This window comes from Anoplopoma fimbria, chromosome 12, assembly GCF_027596085.1.
Source record: "Anoplopoma fimbria isolate UVic2021 breed Golden Eagle Sablefish chromosome 12, Afim_UVic_2022, whole genome shotgun sequence".
Lineage (NCBI taxonomy): Eukaryota > Metazoa > Chordata > Actinopteri > Perciformes > Anoplopomatidae > Anoplopoma > Anoplopoma fimbria.
Genome location: NC_072460.1, coordinates 16913392 through 16934808, shown reverse-complemented (window position 1 = coordinate 16934808; position 21417 = coordinate 16913392). Strand labels below are relative to the sequence as shown.

The window sequence follows — 21417 nt, the reverse complement described above, 5'->3', positions numbered from 1 at the left end:
ATAACACACAAACATAGACTGAACGTGCTTAACAAAACATGAAGTTGGAACACTCTTGTTGTTACAATACAGATTATTGGATTATTAATGGTGTCAGATCACATAGAGAGCAGAGACAAAAGCAAAAAGAAAAATGATGTTCCCACTTTTCTGAGGTTGTTATGGAGCATCCACAGAGTATCAATGTTCTTTTCTCGCCACAAGAACTTTGGTGTCACCACTAATGTGCGCTTTCTGGCTTAGCTCGGATAATCCTGTAACTCTAGATAGAACTGAAATGTGAACACTATGAGGAAAACAGCTATATAAGGGTCAGTTTCAGCCTCAGCATCCTAAATGTTGCCCAAGTCCACCACCAAACCTCAGACATGATGAGCTTCAGAGTGACAGCGGGAGGTTTTTTTATTACAAGCTGCTGCTGACCTTTGCCAAAACATCCTCCTTAGGTTGTCAACAGCCTTAGTAATTACAAGGATATTTGCTTTTCTTCAAGGTATACTTGGTAGCATTGTCCATTGCTATTTGTGAACACACAGCATCCAAAGTTGACTCCTCCTCTTAGCATTTGGTTGAGCTAACTATAGAGTGAATGAAGGGAAGGAGCTGCGTAGCAAGAACAAACCAGTGAATCAGAAGGATAATGTGTTATGCTCTTATTGTTTCACGGCAGTTACATTACAGTCTTTTTTTTACGTTTTAAAGCACAAACAAAAACACACCCACATCTCTGCACAACCAATCAGGAAGGTGCTGGATTTTGAACGAATGCAAATGAAGGGCAGGTTTCATCATGTTGTGGAAAATACAGACAGAGGGCAGGGTCACTCTAGATACACACTTCTTATACACACTATAAGAAGGTAACAATTAATATTTAAGAGGGATTCTTTTTGTATATTCATATACATTTTTTTTTTTAATGATAACCTTTTTGGTAAACCTCAAACTATTATTCATTGTCCAATTATAATTTAACAACCAAAACTACAGACATGCTGTCAAACTTTGGATTTCGTTCGTTTGCCCAAAATATGTGCAGAGGGGTCTAGAAATACTCATACAAAGCATACAAATAATTGGGAGTGGGTGTCGTTTTTTCAGCCTTTGCAAAACCAAAAACAACTACACAAAAGTGTAAAATGGGTATTAAACTGGATGTTTACCTGCTCTAATGTAAGCTGCAAATGTTACAGTAGCATAACCGGCTAACTACTGCAGCTCAAACTGCCTTCAATAGTAACCTAGCATTACTTCCAAAGGCAGACTGGAACATCTTGTGGTAAAGCAAAGAGGCTAGTAAATCACAGATGACAACGCTGCACTGCTCTGTATTCAGTTTTTAAAAGGCCCATTAGACAGGAATTGTTGCTTACCATTTGTAAATGCAACATTCAAAGTAAGTCCCTCCTCCCCCCCTTGCTCAAAGACACCAAAAGCGCAAAACAGCCAGAACACAACCCATTGTACCACCTGCAGCATCACATACAGCAGAAAGTGTAAGCCAACCCCAGATTCATTCTCGTTCTGGAACAAGCTTTGTATTCTTGGCGTTGCATCGCCCTGTATTTATGTTTTTTCGGCGCTGTGTCCGCCATTTTCGAAGCTTCGACTTGGATGCATGCTTGTGCATGTGTGGGGGCTACACACGAGTGCCCAAAGGCTGAGGCTTGGAAATGCTCGAAAAACAGTAAAATCAGCAATAAAGAAATCCAGATGGCAGGGTCTCTGCAGATACAGATACCATCACACACTGAATTAGTGTTGTATTAGTCTATGCATGCACAGTACACATTTAAGCAATCCCAATCAAGCTATCATTAGATGGCTGTATGACCATTTGAAATAAATATAGTATTAGCCTCAGTATTTTAGCATTACACCATGTCTGTGAGGCCATCATGCGCATTTTCAATACCCCTCTACAAGGTTCTTGCTTTAAATAAAAATCAGCAGGAAAAATTAAAAACTCAGTTGAAAACATTATTTTCACTTAAAGGCACTATATGTTCTCAATTCAATTAAAATATTTAAAAGGCAGTTGCTGTTGAAGATGCTCACAAATCAAGCATATTGTGATACTGTGTAGAGTACTACAAGAGTTCTTGTTATTGTGTTGTTTTCACACCAATGCCTATGTGATCCGCCCACAATAACGCTTTCTCACATTACATTTTTCCTGCTGCTTTATGATAAAGCTTTAAATGCCTCCAAGCGACTGTACTGTGTGTTCGAGAACAGTGTATCACTATTTACCAGCCAGTTGTGAAAAAAATAAATCTGCTGATTGGTTGTATTGTATGGCTTCACAATCGCACCTCCTACACGTTTCACACAAATGGTACGTGTTGATTCAATGAAGAAATTAATACTTACCACTGCATCCATCACTTATTATTTCTCCGTAAAGAAAAAAAATGGAACTCCCAAACCACAGCTTTTCAGCTAAAAATCAATGTTTATGAAAATCTTATAGTGATGTTGATGGATTCAGGTCCAAATCTTGACATTTTAGTGCAAAGTATTTGAAGTCTACATATTGTGTGATAAATATGTATAGCAACGGCCCTCTACTGGTTGAAACTAGGCTATAGAGTGCTGCAGGAATAAGTCCTGAAACCCGAAAATTTGCGTTTTTGCACTCCTTGTTCCCTCGTCTTAAAGTCAATGGGTGTTTTGAATGGGTTTTTGGTTAAATACCTGAAATAAGGTCTGTGGTAAACGCAAGCTTTAGAGATTTTACAGTTTAATTCAACAACATAAAATCCCCCTCTTGTGATTTTTTAAGCTTTTGTGTCCCTTTAATAAGGCTGTTGCAAACAAGTGGTTCAATGAAACTACAAAAAGTCATAACGCCAACTAGTCCGTCTTTATAGCCTTGTTGTTTGAACTCAAGCTCATGTTTGCAAAACAAGCCAACTGGCCGCTGTCATATATTTAATAGACAGCTATAAGAGGGGTATCAGTCTTTTCATTAAACTCTACCCAAGAAAGCATATAAGCATTTTTCCCAAAATGTCAAACTTTTCCTTTAAAATTGCTTTACTTCAACAACCTCTCAACTGCATTCTAAATGTCATTTAGATCTCTTTGAAAGAAAGGTTTGCTGTTCTTTTGAGATACAGCTTCGATTCAGTGTTCAGCAAGAAAAGATTACTGACATTCTTTACCTGCAGAATTTGAGCAATCAACCTTCACAAAGACACAAACCGGTGCAGTGAGCACCCAATCACACCTGCTTGCTTTTCACTGCTGCTTGTTTTGTCTCTGGATGAACTTTTGACTGTACAGGCTGAAGAATCTAAATTGACTCTCAGTGACCTCTTTCAGTCCCCATAGACAATAAATTGACTTTTGCATAAAGGTACCCAAACCCTGTGCTCTAAGGTTAGCAGGAAAAGAAAAAAACTCTTTGAATCTGTGTATTTTGTAAACAATGATTCAGGAAGTATACCTTGATTAACCCTTTGCTTTATTATACGAGTTGGGCATTCAGGTCTCGAGATGCAGCTGTGTGCACAGCACAAACTCGCAGACATGCACACCCGCAAACACACAGAAGCCTGAATCCTCGCCTTAATCCACCATCAGACCTTTTTGGGAGACGACATTCCGGCAGAGCGATATTTGACCCAAGTGCTCCATGTCTGTTTTGCTGTGTGACCAGGCTAACTAATGGACTAGCTAATCAAAGGGTGTTGGTCATGTCCGTCTCGCCTTTGTCAATAGATAAGTGTTAACCTCTCAACTACGCCTGGCCCAAATCCCCTCCCACGACTCAGACACAGAAGCCCTATACACCCTCATTCAAACAAACCAAGTCTAATCAGCACCTCTAGTCAGCTGGAATGTCCCCAGTTTCTATAGAAGTATAGGCTTAGTGAAAAACCAGAAAGGTATTCTCTGACAGAAAACATGCCCAGACTCATTCACTGGTGAGGCTGCAGGCACCATTATAAAAAAAAACATGGGAGTGTTTTGGGAACTTTTGTATTTGTAGTCTCACTAAAATTCTGCAAATGTGCAGCCAAACATAATAAAACAATGCCTCTTATTACATCTTAATGTGTTTGATCCCCATGGCAACAGTGGGGAGTGATGTGTTTTCTTGATGGTTTGGACGGAAGAAGAGAACTGATCTGGTGTCTGTGGTGTAGTGCTCCGCAGCGATGGCACTGACGAGCCATTCACGCTCCAGTAATATTCAAATAGGGCACAGTGTTGCGGCAAAACTAAGCATTTTCAATGATTCCCGCTGCGATGCCATCCCTCCACTGTTATTACTGCACGTTCCATTACACCATGTCAGTGAGAGAAGTGCATAAACACAGGGTACTGACGGACCCTCTGTCTCACGCATGAATGGGAGAATTATCCAGCTCCCCCCTGCCCCAACACAGTCATTGAGGGAGGCAACTTTTTACATGTTGCACATACATAGATGTTGCTCCATTAAAGGGCTATAGTTTTAAAGAATTAAGCATTTAAGCATATACAAAATAGTTTCCCATGACACTTTTTACTTATTGTGACTATAATCAATAGTTTTATAAGGACAATTGATAAAACAACTGTGTGTAAGGGATCACTTGTTGTGACAAATCCACAGAGAATTACCACCAACTGGCAATCCCTGTCAGTTTAACAGAGCTTTATAGCTTCCTTCAGTTTGTTATTTTGCTTTCTCTTTACTGGTTTGGTTCACTTTCATCGCTCTCATAACGTCGTTTTTGGCACTAGCAGGCAGCGGTTTTCAGAGGAAAAAAGCTTTAAATACCCACTGTAGACATGCACGATTCTTAGTTTCAGGTGATAAACACTAATGAAAACATAGTAATGAAATAATTTCTGCTTATAGATCCATCAAAATGCTACATGCATTAAACAAAATTCTAAGCATATCTATTGCCTCTCAATGGCTCTTAACATGGGCGACAGCTGAAATGGCGGCTACCAGCAAACAGTAACAGCGCTAACAACGTCTACAGAGCTAACAGTGTTAATCTGAGGGGGAACCCTAGATTTCCACAACAATGGCGTTATCACTGTAACCGACATATGAGTGCAGTGCAAGCAGCTGCGAAGGCCAGTAGGGCACGCTCACATGCACCAGAAGGCAGGCATGGCTGCATGGCTATGTAAACAAAGCACAGAGAAGCTCTGACTACAGCACACAAAGAGGGATAGCGACTTTATTCTCTTTTAAATTAGAGATTACTCCACTATATCTTAACATAGCAAAAAGTAGTTTGCTGCTATATAAATACTATCAATATACCTTAAAGTACAGCACTTGAGTGATTGTACTGTGATCCAGTTCTAGATCCAGATAATATGCAAAATGGAATGTGCTTCAGTTAGAGTCAGTGAAAGATCTGCTTGACTACATGTTGAAACTTCCCATTCATTTACAATATCAGTACTATGACCTAGGATCACGGACATAATGTGTTCACTGAAACTGCAAACTCTCAAGCTCTTTATTCAGTGCTGTTTGAAAAGAATAACTGCAATACAGCTCGCAGATATGTTGGAAATTGTTTCTCCCAGCTGCTGCCAATAGTCGAAATTGTGGATTTGATTATGATTCAGACTGTATTATTTATCATTTTGTTTTTTTGTTTTTTTACAGGGACAGTGGTTCTCAATAAGACCTAATCTCGTTGCACCATATTTGTCTCGAGCTCGCACAAATCATATTCACACAGGGCCTCCGTTATATTCCGTGGGAGAGGCAGCCCATTTGTATTCTGGGTGTGACATCTCAAATCTGCATCCAAATGGAGAATGAAATATTTATGCTGCAAAATGATGGCACTCCTCATCGTCAATTTGCTTGAACATAAAAGTGTATTAGAAGGTAGGTGCATTCCTGCCCAGGCAAGTCAGAACAGAATCAGCCAATAAGGTGTCAGAGAGAGAGAGAGAGAGAGAGAGAGAGAGAGAGAGAGAGAGAGAGAGAGAGAGAGAGAGAGAGAGAGAGAGAGATCAAGGTAAAAAGACAACCTCTGGGCGGCCTCGGGCTATAGAGCCTGCAGGGTAGGACGATACCCAGGAATCTCACTCAAAAATATTCAAATTGCAATAAATGTCAAAAGCCTCTAAAGCAAATACCAACATTTAAAAATGATTTTGTTTGATTATTCAAAAGCAGGGATAAATATGTGTTTTTTTCTGAGAAACATCTTTACCACACTTAAGCATTTGAGTACAAAATGCAGAACATAAATATTAAGCAACTATAGCTCATGCAATAATGTGTGCTCATAATGCAGCACGTTTCATGCTATATACGTGAATAAACAATGAGCATCACAGCTGTGATATTTATGTGTACGTGTGTCATTTCTGAACACATTTCTGAAGTGTTATAGCCCAACATACTGTAATTTGCATTTTCATGTAGATTCAGATAGATGCAAAATCCTGCAGTGATGGTACAATCCTACATCATACAGACGTTTTGTCATGCATCTTAAAAAAAAATGTCTGGTTTGTTTGATAAAGTACATTTTTGATCAATTTACTGAATGGCACAAGTGCAAAGTAGTAGAGGTTACTAGGGTTAGCACCACAACCCAAAATTATTTTGTAGCTCTCTTATTTTGAAATTTAACTTGAAAACTTATTTACCACAAAGCTGTTTACAGTGGTTGTTGTTCAGGTGTGGAAGTAATACAAAAAAAGTCATGTAAATGTAATTTCCCATATGTAATGTTACTTTTTCTCTATAATGTACTGATCACAGATCTATGATAATATCAATATAATAATGCCGGGTTTTACCCATCTGTGGAGGATTACAGTAATGACAATATGCATTTGAATCTACAAATGTGAATTGATGTGAAAGAGTGTCGAAGCTCACATTCCTCACATCTGTGACCTGTTTCAACAGAGTCTTCACCTTGTATGTACTGCCTCCAGGGAGTGTAGTGCTGAAATACAGCACCTCTTCTTTCAACACATCTCTTCGTGTAAGGGTCAACGCTGACACCAAAACACCTCTGAATGACTGTGTGTCTTAACCAGTAATCTGGCTCAGCTATTATATTTAAATATTTCTATATTTAAAAACCTAAGGACTGAATGCACCTTCTGTCAACTTTGAGGAATGTCTTCTACAAGGACAAAAAGTTTAAGATCGTAGATAAGCAATTTTTAAATAGGCGAAAGAGCCCTCTGGGCTAACTATCTTTAAAACATTAAGCAAACAGAGAGACACTGAAGAGATTATTTTCCAAAAACCCTGGTGGATATTACTTCTATAAAACTGCAATTATGTAAAACCAGATTGGATCTGAAGCACAGTCAGTAATCAAACCTACACTCAGCAGAGCTTTTTAAACAGGCAAACAAACTTTGTGGACTGCTTGTTGTCATTAAGTCCTTGACGTTCACATTTTTGCAATATTGTTTTAGTAATATTAATAAAAGAATGTTGTAAACAAGAATGTTTTTGCGGATTGGCGCTGCTGTTTAACACCAGGGTTTTTGATCTCATCTGAGTCAGCGCCACAGTAACAGCACACACCTTTGTCAGAGACTTCAAGGAGACATCAGTAGATGCATTTGATACACAATGATACATGCCGGTATGCTAATGTCTAGCTGTGAACAGAGAATTATTTTATGCGTTTATTTGCATGTACATTTAAACTGAGCAACAGTATTGTATCAGACACAGTGAAAAAGCAACATGGCCAGAGTTATAAAAAAAAGCTTTTTCCCAGTGTGGTTAGTCAGCCAGACGCAGAGCTGCCTGCGAGCAGAGTGTTTTTAGAGGCTCGTTTTTCAGCTGTCACCTTCCAGAGGTCCAAAAGATTACCTAGAACAAGTCACACTGTCCAGAGCTATCTGGCCCACACAGAACAGAGAGGTAAAGCACTGTCTGTCTCCTGGGAACAACAGCTCATAACTCAAAGATATTGGTGTCCTTGTCAGTAAAATCACATATAAAAGAGATTGGGCTCAAATGAATGTGCTCACCAAAGAAATATCTTGTCAGGTGAGGGTTGGTGCAGCACGCTACCTCAGGAATGTGTGGGTGCTGTCCCCCCACCCCCCCCACCCTCATCCCCACCAACCTTGCTATTGTGAGGGGAAGGAATGCTTTTCAAGAAGTCGGTCTTTTCACAATGAGGGATGTCGGGTGTCGCCCCATTTTTCATTAAAGGCTGAAAGGAGGAGAACAGAGCTGCAAAGTGTCTTGTTGATAATATGTTGGTTTATGCATGTGCCTGAAAAACTGTGCACTACCTATTGCAGCTCAGTTAACTGCACTGTTATTTACTTATTTTGATTTTATTTCATGTGGATAATAGTGTTTTTTGGGCTGAATGATGCTCAGGAGGTAGCAAAGAAGTCTATTTAACTAACTGCTTAGGCAACTCTTTTTTTCTCACCACAGTTGCAAATTATTCTATAAATATTTTCTAATGAAAATGGGTTGGAAGGCCTTCTGAGATTCTTCAGAGATGCTCTGATCTAATGAAGAATGGGGTTTACTCTATAGAGATTGAAAGAAAAAAAATTGCAAATTACAGCAAAGTCTCATCAAACAATGAACACAAGGCCCTTATTAGATGATTACACGAAACTCCTTTATTTCATTTGTAAGTTTATGCCTTCCTTAGAGCCTTTTTCCAAGATTTTCAAGTGGATAAGATGTGTTTGTTGTTTGTTATTTTTTTAATGATATTACTGAAATTGTTGCATAGTGACAGCACCTTTAGGAATACTTCCTTTATTTGATTTCAGTTTCTGTGATTATTAGCTCTTTTTCATAATCCTTGGCAATAAAACCACGCCACATGGCAGGGTGTGGCAACTTTTTAAATGGAGGAAAAATGGGTGGCCCTGCTCAGGTGCTCGTGTCTTATTGGTCGACACAGGCCTCTAAAACACCAATACCTGAATCAGGTAGAGAAAAAAGCCAGAGAGGAGACAGATAGTGTGGTGCCAGCTGTAGCTTCAGTCCCTCGTGAAGACGGCTTCGAGCTATTCCGTTGTTTGATTTGCATTGCATTCGCAGAGTCACTGGGGAACTCAAGGAGCAACTAAGGTGAGTAATGCATTTTAAGCGAGGTAAGACATTCATCTATGCACAGAAAAAAAGCTAAAAGTCTAATCTTGCAAATACTTCAGACAGTAGATTTGTCTATAGCTACAACTATAACTTATACCCTGTTAGTAAAGTACCTGTGTTGAGTTATTTAAAAGGATAACATCACCTGGAGTAATCATATGCTCAGATGCAGCCTATGAATTAGGATTCAGCAGGACGACCAAAGATTTTTGGGTGTAGGAGGGGCGCAATTGTGTGAAGAGGTTCGCAAAAAGGAGGGAGATTTCAGAAAGCTTTAGGTGTGGGGAGTGAGCGAGGTGTCGTCTTTCCCCAGGAGCAGGGACTCTGAGGCGGACAGATAGCGAGGCTGGCCGTGGTGTCTGGTGGCAGTGGTGGGCTTGAGGAGGGCTGTGATGGGGTTGCATCACCGATGACTAAACAGTCATTCAGCTTCAGACCTGTGATAACGTGCCAGAGCTCAGAATTTCAACAGCAGCCTGAAACCCTGGAGCCTCGGAGCAGGGCAGGCCTGGTCTCGCTCAGACTCAATCTTCAATTCAAGAAAAAGGGAGAGGCCAACACTTAGTTCCTGCTGCACTCACTGCCACCCCCCTCCACCCTCGGAGGCTTCCTCATAAATCATACAGTCCCAATCGCCTGCTCCTCACAAGGTGCCAGGGTCGGCCTCCATCCGGCCTCCAGCTTAACATTAAAAATCATCACTCAGGGAATACTGTAATGAGGCAGAATCACAATCAAATTCAGATTGGAAATTAACAAGGCTATGTTATGTATATTTGTGTCTTATATTTCAGACACTTTCTGCAAGAATATCCCATGTGTTCTATCCTTCATTCCACCGGAGTCTGTGTCTGTATCATACCAGATTTCAGTGGTGTGAAGTGTAAGAGACATGGGGATACTGCTTCACAAGCTAACACTCACAATACTGGAAGGCATCCAATTCAAAAGTCAAAGAAGTAACTCAAATTGTTCCACTTTGACTGCATTTTGAATGTTTTTTTTACAAGAGCATGCTGTTGTGATACATGGTACTATATATTTGAATGTATTTTCACTGCTATATAAGATATGTTGTGCATGTATTTTCATCAATAAGAAAATAAGAAAATGTACTGAGCAACTCACTAATATGAATAAAAAAATCTTGACCTTTTGTCCAGTTTGTCTTTCTTTCAACATCTCAAATCATTACAGAGCAGTTATACCACCCACATCCAAACTTTCTGTGGCTGTCAGCCCCAGAGCATGATTTTTTTCCTTCATTAGCCAAGATGTAGAATTTGAGACTCAGCCCACACAAACAACCTTTACTGTTTGGCAAATTAAGCTTATTGACAATGCAAAACACGCCCTCACTGTAGCCCACACAGTAATGCCGTTTAACATGCTTCTCCCTGCTGGAGAGCTGCATCTTAAGTACCATGCACACATCTCTTCAGAAGTGCACATTACAAGGTGCTGACAAACATAATAGTGCTGTTTTACTTTTCCATACAGCAGGAATCCATTGTATACTCCACAATATGTGCATGACACACTTTGTCATGCACGCGATACAGACTCCATATATAGACCAAGCTTCATAGTTATTGTAGAGCCTACAACCAGACCTGGTCTGGATAAAGCCTCTAAGTTCAATTAAACCAAACAAAGAAAGGAATAGAATCAATGTGCAAGCTGTGATACCAAGAAGTTGCCCTTTATATGTTGTGTGGTCTGGTTAACAGATGTGAAAGTCACACCATCAGCTGTATTACTAAAAACAACTGTCACACCTGTATCATTATTTGCAATACATTTCAAATCATATCTACAATCTTTCTATACCTATATTCTATATTCATTGGCAAAATCACAATACTAAAATGTGTAATGTGATGTAAAATGTTGCTTTTCACTGTTTCTTATAATTGAAAATTGAATATATAGACTAAATAAGCAGATTTAATGTGATTGTTATATTTTGGAAATTTTACAGACCAACAATTACTCTACTAATCAAAAATGGTTGATTTATCAGTAAGAAGTGTTACAGCCCACCAGTAAGTTTTCCTACATTTTCTGATGCTTCTTTTATTTACAAATTTTGCTGGGGAAAAAGAATGCATCCATAACATATTCACAATGGCATTTATATATCTTGCATAGTGATTGGCTGTTTCAAAAAAAGACAAAGAATGCTACCTGTTCTAATCAACATATTCTAGAACATTTGTTGGTTTTGAAAATAAACTTAATATACTGTTAGCAGCAAATATTTAGTCTATATTACTTCAGCTGCCATGAAAGTCTGGAATTTCTGCCTCTTCTTCTCCTTTCTACTGCTGAGTTCAACCCTCGGAGAGGACACAGGTGAGAGCAAATGTTCCCACAGCAGGTGCAGTTACATCAGCAGCCAACATGTTAAAAGGAATTCAGCTTAAGAAACTGACACTGAGACTGAAATTGCTGATTACTCTGTTCTGTTTGTAAAATGTTGATTATTCAGTTTCTATTCTAAGCAGCCGAGGAGAGTGATATGAGTTTCACGCCACACAAGCAACACTTGCTAATTGAAAGCACAGGCATCTTGCAGAAATGTTGTTAGGTGTCAGCATTACGCTTCATTAGCTGGAACGTACATTGTACTGTATGGTCATGCTGTCATGTGACGGTTAAGTACAAGACTTGGTCCTATTGGCTAAATCGTTGTTCTTCCTAGAATTATAACAGCACTTACTGTAACTTGTGTTTATGGCTGTTTAGTTGCAGAGGACATTGGTGTCCATCAGCTGGAGCGTTTAGTGGAGATGCTGACATCTCAAGAGTGCGAGGACCTTCTGTTCGCCCTCTCTCACCCAGAGGAAAACATCTTCCAGCACCTTGAGCGTCTCTCACCAGAAAGAAATCAACTAGATCTTAAGCCACGAACCAAGAGAGATGCCTCCCCTGCTGCAGGTCAGAGTACTCATCATCATCTGAAACACACCTGTGGCACATTACACAATCTTTAATCTAGATCTTTAATGTGTGCATTTTACATTTCTCAAATAAAAGTACAGTTACTATAGAGACTGCAATTTCAGGCTTTACTTAAACTTTGCTTCCTAAACTTTGTCAAAAAAAAGTCATTTAAAATGTACAGTAAACATTACTGTTTTACATTTTTAAAAGAGGGTCGGAATTGATGATGATTATGTTAATATGATTACAATTAAGTTGAAATTAAAAAAAACATTTGATTGTGAAATGTGATTATTCATATAAAATACATTATCATGCCAACTACACACTTATGGAACAACATTACGCTCAGGTGTGAACCGCATTAATGAGTCATTATAACCAGAGCAACAATACATTTATTTTCTGTAGACAAACATTTGCAGCCTCTGCATCAATTACAAATAAACAACCACTTTCCTCAGTAAAGCTGTAAGAGAATTAACCAGAAAAAAGGATGTTACTCAGATAATTGCACAAAAATAAACAATAAACACAAAAAGAGCTACATACACCACGGCGGGTGCAACAAGCATAATTAGGCTACATAAATTGATTATCCTGCCTCTGTAACAGCAGAATAAAACATCGCCAAGGCAGCCAACACAGACAAATGAAGACAATTTAAACTCAACAGCAGCCCACAAACACACAAATTAAAGGCAAAAACAGATCAATGTTCTTGTTGTCTTACTCACCAGTCTGACTTTTTTGTACAGCAAGGACCTTCACAATTTGCTGTAGATTCAACCTCGTAGCTCTTCTCTGCTAATGCAAAATGTAACCAGTCCACTTCAGCCCCTCTGCTCCACAAATTCACAAAGTTTGGAGCTGAATGAGGCTCTGCAACACAGCTGTGACTGGCAGAAAGGCCTCACAGGCCTAAATGAGGGGAGAAGTTTTATAGCAAATGTAGAAGTCACAGTTGGTGGATCCATCATGAACATATTAGCATTCACTATGTTATAGACCCATCACAACCTGTTGTTCCCCAAACATTGTTCACTTAGCATGCTTGACAAGTGGTGCATAAACTCAGTGATAAACATTAATGTGACCTTTTTCTTTTTTAACCGATGCCTAAACTGTTACCAGGGACTGAAAGAATAAGTAGAAATTCAATTTATTAAAAGTAATTGTGTTAAAATGTACTTTAAAATGTAAAAGGTTTGTCAGTTAAACTGTACTGAGGAAACATTGCTGAATTACTTTTTGAGAGGAAACTATTCCCCAAAAAAAAAAGATAATTGGAAAATGCCCACTTGATTTGTCAATTCTTATGCACTCAGAGCTCAAAGAGGAACCAAATGCACCAGAAAGGTTGAATTGAACAAGAGGCATTATTTAATGTTACAAGGTTCGTTCAAGAGAACAAAACTGAGGGTGCATGCTGAATAAATCTAAGAAAAGAAAAAAAGAATACAAACACTAACTGAGAACAAACCAGAATAAAACGAGAAACACAAGCAACAAACACAGACAACCTGACAGTGAATGATGGAAAGCACACAGACTAAATACACAAGGAGAGCAGGGTGATTGGACACAGGTGGGACAAATCAGTCAATAATCACAAAGGCGGCAAAAAACCCAAGGCAGGAAGTTAAGCAAAACATGATACATGAGAAGTTAACTTACAAAATAAAACAGGAGACATTAAACATGAATGAATGAAACAAGGCAAGAACCGAGGGCTAATACATGCAACTAAAAAAAAAACACCAGATAGTCTTAAAGCTAAGAATCGCTTAAATGTTCAGTCCAAACAATAAGCCTCTTGACACAGAGCCAGAAAGTAACACAGATGACTGAAGCCTTTTATTTGCTTCCACTGAACTCTGTGCATTTTGTCCCCCATCACTTACACTGAAATTGCTTTAGGAAGGGATTTTTTCAGGGCCAGTATGATAGCCATGGGGAATTATTACAGCGATTTCAAGGTACATAAATTCACGTGAATAGGGTTTTAAGATAGACTTGGAAACTTGTGAAACTATCCTTTGTAATTGGACTTAATAACGTAGAAATGAAGTCCATCCAGAGTCTGTTTCTCACACGTTCAGCTCAGCTTGGGGAGTTCCTGGCAGCCAGCTGACTGTCAGAGACCTGCCTGTCTGAAGGCCATATGTTTTGTGTTTTATCAGATAGTGAGGCTCAGTGCCGGACAGCCCTGACGGACTGGATGCTGAGGTACGGCAAGCAGACCTACTACGACAGGCTTTCTCGCGCCTTGCAGCACATCGGCAGAACCGACATTGCCATTGGTGAGAAACAAAGGGAGACGGAAAGAACACGTGGGCCTCCTGGATAATGTCTTTTGAAATAGAATGAATCTGTGTGGTGCCACTAAGATAATGGGTTTCAAATTAAAATGGTTCACTTTTTATGTACAGCACAAAGTCCCTTGACAAAAAGAAATTGGAACAAAGGCTTATTTGGGTACCCGTCGGTTTATTTTCAAAATTGGTTTATTTCGGTCAAGAAAGCCTCCTCAAGACTCTAACAACAGTGCGTAATTGCTTCATTACTTTGAGATTTGTTTTAATTGGAACTTCAAAAGTGGCATATTTTGCACGCTGCCAGTTTCTGGCATGCGTTTCAGTCCAGTGTGCACACAACACCACAGCCGAGTGGCGTTGGATGGAAGGAGGTGTAAATGATCTGACAGAGGACTCAGTGGAGCTGACACCAGCCACAGAACAAACCATCTGCTCCTTTCATCAGCAACTATTAGTAAAAAAAAAAGACAAGGAGAGGATGGGAAGAGATGAGTTATAAGACATGAGGGGGGGCAGTGCTGGCTTTGATGAAAAACAACTGTGTAGATGCAGAATACAGCAATTATCGTACACTTGAATGCAGTTCTGAAAAGATCTACTCATACGTAGAAACTTGAGGGGCTCACTCTGTTTTATTCTGAACCGAAGGACGCCAGTTGCTCTCCTGCCAGAACTGATTATGATTAGGGCAAGAAAACAACAATTAGATTCGAATGTTAGGTCTTTTTTTATGAAATACATGCAAGTTTACCATTTGAAGTGACAGAAATGTTGTGTTTTTACAGAAGTGGGGAAGAACATAAACCAGGACAAAGCCTTGGGCCTGAAACGCTACGTTGAAGATTACCACAAATATGTCAACTCTTTAAACTTCCCACCGAAACAATCAGACTCAAAAGACCAAGGGCATAAAGCCCTGAGGGTCAGAAAGAGAAGAGGTAATTCACCCTAAAGCTTGAAAGAGTGACATTAGTTTGGCACACTATTAAATAGAATAAGTGATGGTGAACCCATTCTTAATGTGTCTAAGCCCAAATATCTTCGGCTATTGATGTCAAGAGGAGATTTTTGGGTTATCCCTCTGGAGACTGTCTGAATGACAAATGATATAATGTTCCACTGAACCTTGAATCTATTAAGTGTTTAGATGAGATGCCAGATTAGATTTGGTGGCCGTGGGCATGCTTCCAGCTCATTACTTCTCAACATCAACACTCTCACTATATGAGGAGTATTTCCCAGGATACCTAAAAATTCAAAAATGTAATTATCACCTGTCCATTTTTTTTTTTTTGGTAATCTCACGGGTTCTTAATTCAAGTTAAAACTTGACAAAAATACTCCCATAGTCCTCTGAGATGGTTAGTTGGGGTTCCCACTTTTTCTAAAGATAATTTTCCAGGAATTTTCCAGTTACGATCAAGCTGTTATGACAGGCAGGGATTGAGCCGTAAACTAACATGTTCCTCGATGTGGAACTCTGATTTAAAAGACATGCTGTCTATGGCTATCACTCTTCAATAAAATCATCCCATACATGGTTAGAAATTATGACAAATTGATTCTAAGTTTTAGTCAAGTTTGCTAGGATCATTAACTGTCACCGACTCTTATCAGTTTATGACAACCTACTTTAGCACATTTCCTAGTGATATTAAATGTCTTAAGAATCTTTAACCAGGACAATCCAACCCACTATGAGCTACTGCTTCAAAATTCAAAAATGTCATGTCATGTAATGGTCCATTGCTACATGCTATCAAAGTAAAAAAGTACCATTTGCCAGGATTTAGTCAGTGTGTTGACCCCGGCTTTCTAATCATTATTATCTAACTCTCTCTCTCAGCAATGCCCAACACACATTTGACAAAATTGCTCCTAGCCTTCCAAACCTTAAACTTTTGCAGGCAAAACAAGCTAGCTAGCACTTCAACTTTACCAACCCAACATAACATGCTAACCAATTTAAGGTTATTGAACCATTTCAAACAAGTTGGGAAGAAAGTAACGTTATGTGATGTCATCCAACCTGCATGTGCTACCAGGTGATGGGGTGTGTTTATAGTGTTTCCACAACATAACCAAAATACTCTCGTCCATAATCTACCATTTGAATGTTTATATGATATTGAGCGTAACTTAGAGCTCTGATCGATAGCCTAGTAGTTCATACTCAGCTAAAGGAAAATAGGAAAATGTCGAAATAATCTTCCAGGGCAATATAAAAAGTCCAGGACATTTTACCCTTTTCTCATTTTCTATGTGTTATTAATTATTGGAAAATTGGTTTTAAGGTTTTCCAGGACACGTGAACCCTGTTAGTTCATCTGTCCTGTTTGTGCTGTGTGTGTTAGTTAGGGATCTGACATGGCGTGACCTGGATCTGATCGTGGAGCGGGCTCCTGTCCCTCTGTACCAGAAGGGGCCTTTGGATGTAGCTCTGCCCCTCTTGTATGGCATCCTGCTGGGCTTCGGAGGAACCTTGCTTGCAGGTTTCTGTATACTTGTTATTGTCATACACATCTCCCGTAGAAACCAGCAAAGCCGCACGCCAGGGTAGCCAGCAGCAAGCTCATTTTGGAAAATACAGGTCTTAGTAGGTCAGAGGCTGCAAAATAAGCAGCTCAGGGGTTTAAACGGTAAAGGAAGCCTTCAAAGTTAGTCAGCATTACGCCCTAGTACATGTACAAATGGTATGAGTACATAAATAAAGGCAAAAAAGACTTTCTATGTGTTTTTCAGATGTGTCTTTTATGGACGAATGACAATGCCAAAATCTTCTAATCTCTTTGTCCACAATAATTGTGCCAACACAGACAGTCAATATCGATTCCACCACACAACAACTAATTATGACAAACATGACAAGAATAATGCCGTTTCAGATAAAGTAATTATCCATGCTGTGTATCGCTACACTGGTAAGCATTATTGTCTTGCCAGTGGGTAGATGACTAGTGGTGTGACAGATGCGCTGGAACCCGGCCCTCACACCAAAGGTTGTTCCGGTGTTACTGTGATAGTGATGCCACTTTCCATTTCCCCTCCAAGTGACGGCAATGTGCCCGTCTGGCATCGAAGAACAACTAATTATCCAGCTTGGCGCCTGCTTCCCCCGGAGCCTGCCGATACCTCCACAGGCAATCCAAAAGACTAATAACAATGACAATGCTAGCAGACAATGGAGCAGTCTTGGTTGTGATGGCAGCTTCTGGCGGGTGACAGAAGCCAAATAGAAAACACAGAGCTATATTTTTTGAACGTGTGAAGAAGCAATGGTTGATGGCAAGCTGAAATAACTTGATATGTGAGATGCTGCAGCGAAGTCCGTCCAGAAACTGGCATCGGACAACAAACTAAGTAAAAATGCCCATATTAAGAGATTCAAATTAACTGTGTTCACATGTGGGGGCTTTAATTAAGAAAATTATTTGCTGACATTTTCATATACTCTGCTGGGTATGTTTCATAATAGCTTGACAGAAACCACGCTCATGGCACTGGGGTACTTTCTGGCTTCTTGTTCCCAGTTTCTTATGCTATCCCTACTTTCTTCTTCGTAATTAAACTAATTACTTCATTATACAAATCTGGCCTAATGTGCTTCAGGAGGCAGACAGCTTGGATTAACAGTGGCACTAAGCAGCAATTACAGACAATTAGTTCATAAATCAACATTTAAACAAATTATAGTGCCAAACAGAGTTGTATGAGCAACGCTCTGAAAGGCCAAAAAGGCATCATGGATTTGAGTTTTGACTCATTACCTAAATTATGAATAAAATAATGCATGTTCTTCTTCAATATTTATATTGCTCTTTTAAATAAAAAATCTAAAGCATAAACCAATGTTTTTATTATTTTAAGTTTGACATATTTGGCATGTAAAGCAAAACCATTGAAATAAAGTGATGACATTTTGTGAAAGTTTCTTTATTTCAATGTGTGTCTTTAGGCTTGGGGTAGCAGAAATATGAAATGAAAAAATTGTTAGAAACAAGCTAAAATATAGCTTTATTACATATTTATAATGAATTTTAATAATTGTGTAATAAATTGCCCTCATAACAACACTCAGGCCATTCACTGAATTAGAGTTTAAAAGCATTGAATTGATTTAAATTACATTTAAGAGCAGGAGTTCCTTTTTTTAATATGTTGGCGCACATAAACTTCCGTAATGTCAAATGCTAAACTGTTAAGTCTTGTTGCGTAGTTATATCGATAGACACTTGAGGTTTTCTGTATATAATCTACAATCAAAAATGTTTAGCCACGCCTGCTTTAGGAAAACATTGTGTTTCACCTTCCCAAGTGACACAGTAGAACTCTTCGCAACAAAACTTCCTCTGTCCTTCAGTTTTCCCCTGCTGGCTGTTAGGATCCTGCCAGTGCTGACTATGACAGGTTCACCTGCTGTGGGCTCACCTGTATTTCTGTAACCAGTGGAGAGGAAAGCCACAGTACTGTATGCCTGAATGACTCACAGAAACAACATGCCACTTGGGGCCAACATCATGGTTGTGACACTCCTTAGCATAGCCAAGGTCCCACCGGGAAGCTGCTCTTACTGGATAAAGAAAACTATAAAACACCTCAAGCCTGTTGAGGCACACTGCATAACTTTAGAAACATTCAGTACAGTGCACAATTTCATTTTCTATAGAGTGGAGCCTGATCATGTGATTGTCTGCTTCCCGGCCCTTTACGATGCATTTCATTCACAGGGCACTGAAAATGAGCACCGGAATAGGCCGACGTTCATTTCAAGCCATTCTCATGCAAAGGGATGAAGCAATCACAGCCGTCATGGATGAATAGAGAAAGAATCTGACATGAAATTGACATTTACAGCCAAGGCGAAGCCAACATGTGAGGCTACGGTTTCCAGGCATATCCATTCTCATGTAAAGTAGTTTTTTTCTCTCTTTTAGTCAGATGGTTTCTTTTGGGTTTTTGTGGAGCAGCACAGCAGCTTATCACACTGGATTGTCTGAGGAGGGCACATCTGTCTCTTGTCGTTGGCTCAGCTCGGCATAAGGAGTCAAGTGTTTGCCTGGATGAAAACGTAGATGGACGGATGCGATGCGTACCAAGGGGACGCTCAGACAGAGAGGCTGTGTCCTTGATGTGCTGAGGCTGAACGTTCTGCACCAGGGCCTCTGGGGTGTGCTTAGTGTCACTGAAGGCTTTAAGTTCCCCCTCCCTCCATTTGCATCTTCATTCATCTGCTGGGCCACTGAGGTGCAGCAGTCCCAGCTCAGCCATCACTCTCCCTTTTGCTCAATATATATGGATCACAGGAAACAAGATCACAACACCAGCTCTTTTACAGTCATACTTTTTTTTTAATCGCCTCGGCTCCAGCTCTCTCAACTTTGTCTTTCATGGTTTCCTTGGGGGGAATCTGAGTCTTCTTCAAAGTTTTCACTGCTGATCAGAGGAGAGCGGCTCTGTGGGTTTACAGATAAAGCCACAGTGCCATCCTGTGGTCACAGTGGGTCATCACAGCAGACAATTATTAGAATTAATTAAATTAATTGTATTTAACTCTACTTATAAGCAGATTTAACCTCTTCTTCTTTATCTCTAGATCTTTAGGGGGCTGATAGAGGGTCAACAGTATATGCCACACAGAAGTGGCATACGTTATCTGGGAACCTAAGGATTCATTTGAGAAGCACTACAGCTTCTCAAACATATAAATGTTGAAAGTTTAGAGTAAAAGGGCTTAGAACATTATGAGATAAGTATTTGATGGTCATTCCCATGCTCATTTATTTCTCATAAGTGTTTGCTGCACAAAAGTATGACACCATTTGTTAAACAGATTAAGTGCAATATTTAACCATTCTTTACCACAAAGAAATTGATTAAAAGTATAATGTGGCTGTGATTATACTAGAGGTCAAAACAGGTCATTTTAAACAATGACATTGAGTTTCAAAAATCTCTCTGAATATGTAAAATGTCTACTATGGAGACTAATATCATCACTCGTGAATACAATAGAGCTTATTGGATCCACAAGAGAAATTACAAATTTATACTGCATTCAAAAAAACAACAATGTGTACCCCAAACTTTATGGGATTAAGGATTAATAAGGTGGACATGTATATAAAGGGAGGACGCATGGGTACCCATAAAACCCATTTTAATGCACATATTGAGGTCTGAGGTTAACGTCCCCCTGTGAATATGGCCATGCCGATTTTTCCCTCCCCAAAATGTTGCCCCACTTCAGAGCGTTATTTATGAGAAGATAACTTCTGCTGTAAAAGCCCAACTACTGGAATATATTCAGTGAGTAACATCTTTTACTTTTACAAAAACATATTTTACAAACTGACACATACTAGATATTGTTTTTTATTGCTTTACCTATAAGAGCAGCTGTGGATGGTTACAGAATGAAGATTTGCAGCTGTTAAATGCAAGAGAGAGGTGAGTAGATGGTCATAACGTGGTGCAGTTAGACAGCTGCTTAAAAAGAGCAAGGCACAATGAATCACCAAGCAGTGCTGCTGTCACAATAACGGGAAAATGCTTCATCAGCCTAAACATGTTTAAAGGCCAAAGCTGTGAGTGGAATATCTTGGGTACTTGTGTGCATGTAGATGTGCAACAAAAAGACATTTGAATTGCTAATTTCTCTCTTCCAACGAGAAAAAGTTGTCACTTTCTGCTGCATGGCATAAAGCACATTGTGTTGGAGTTTTAAGCATTTAAAGGCTGAAATATATTCATGTTTTTATAATATTATCACCCCCTGTTTAAAGTCCAGGTAATATGATTCGTTTCAATCTTCATGCACATAATGGATGAGTTCGATTTAGCTCCAATTTTATAGTTAATAAATCACAGACACAGTTGAAGTCCCCCGCTTAAAGTTAAGTCATGATAGAGAGGTAAACAAAAGCAGTAAAGGGCTTTGGATAATGGCTGCCTGGCTTGCCTGTTTTTTTAGATAAAAGCAGAGGTTACTCCTCTGAGCTTCAGACAGGCGCTTTGCAGACAGAGGGACCCATGGGACACTAGACAACGAGAAAGCTATCAAACTGGTCT

The 21417-nt window shown here is 39.4% G+C and overlaps 1 protein-coding gene across 1 annotated transcript; it reads left to right on the top strand.

The window, feature by feature from the left end:
• The first annotated feature begins 11370 nt into the window (after positions 1–11370).
• LOC129099471 (transmembrane and death domain protein 1-like) lies at positions 11371–16968 on the top strand. Its single transcript, XM_054608725.1, is given in 6 exon segments — positions 11371–11440; positions 11834–12025; positions 14215–14334; positions 15135–15287; positions 16704–16892; positions 16895–16968. Coding segments are annotated over 6 exon segments (798 nt in total).
• The last annotated feature ends 4449 nt before the right edge of the window (positions 16969–21417 follow it).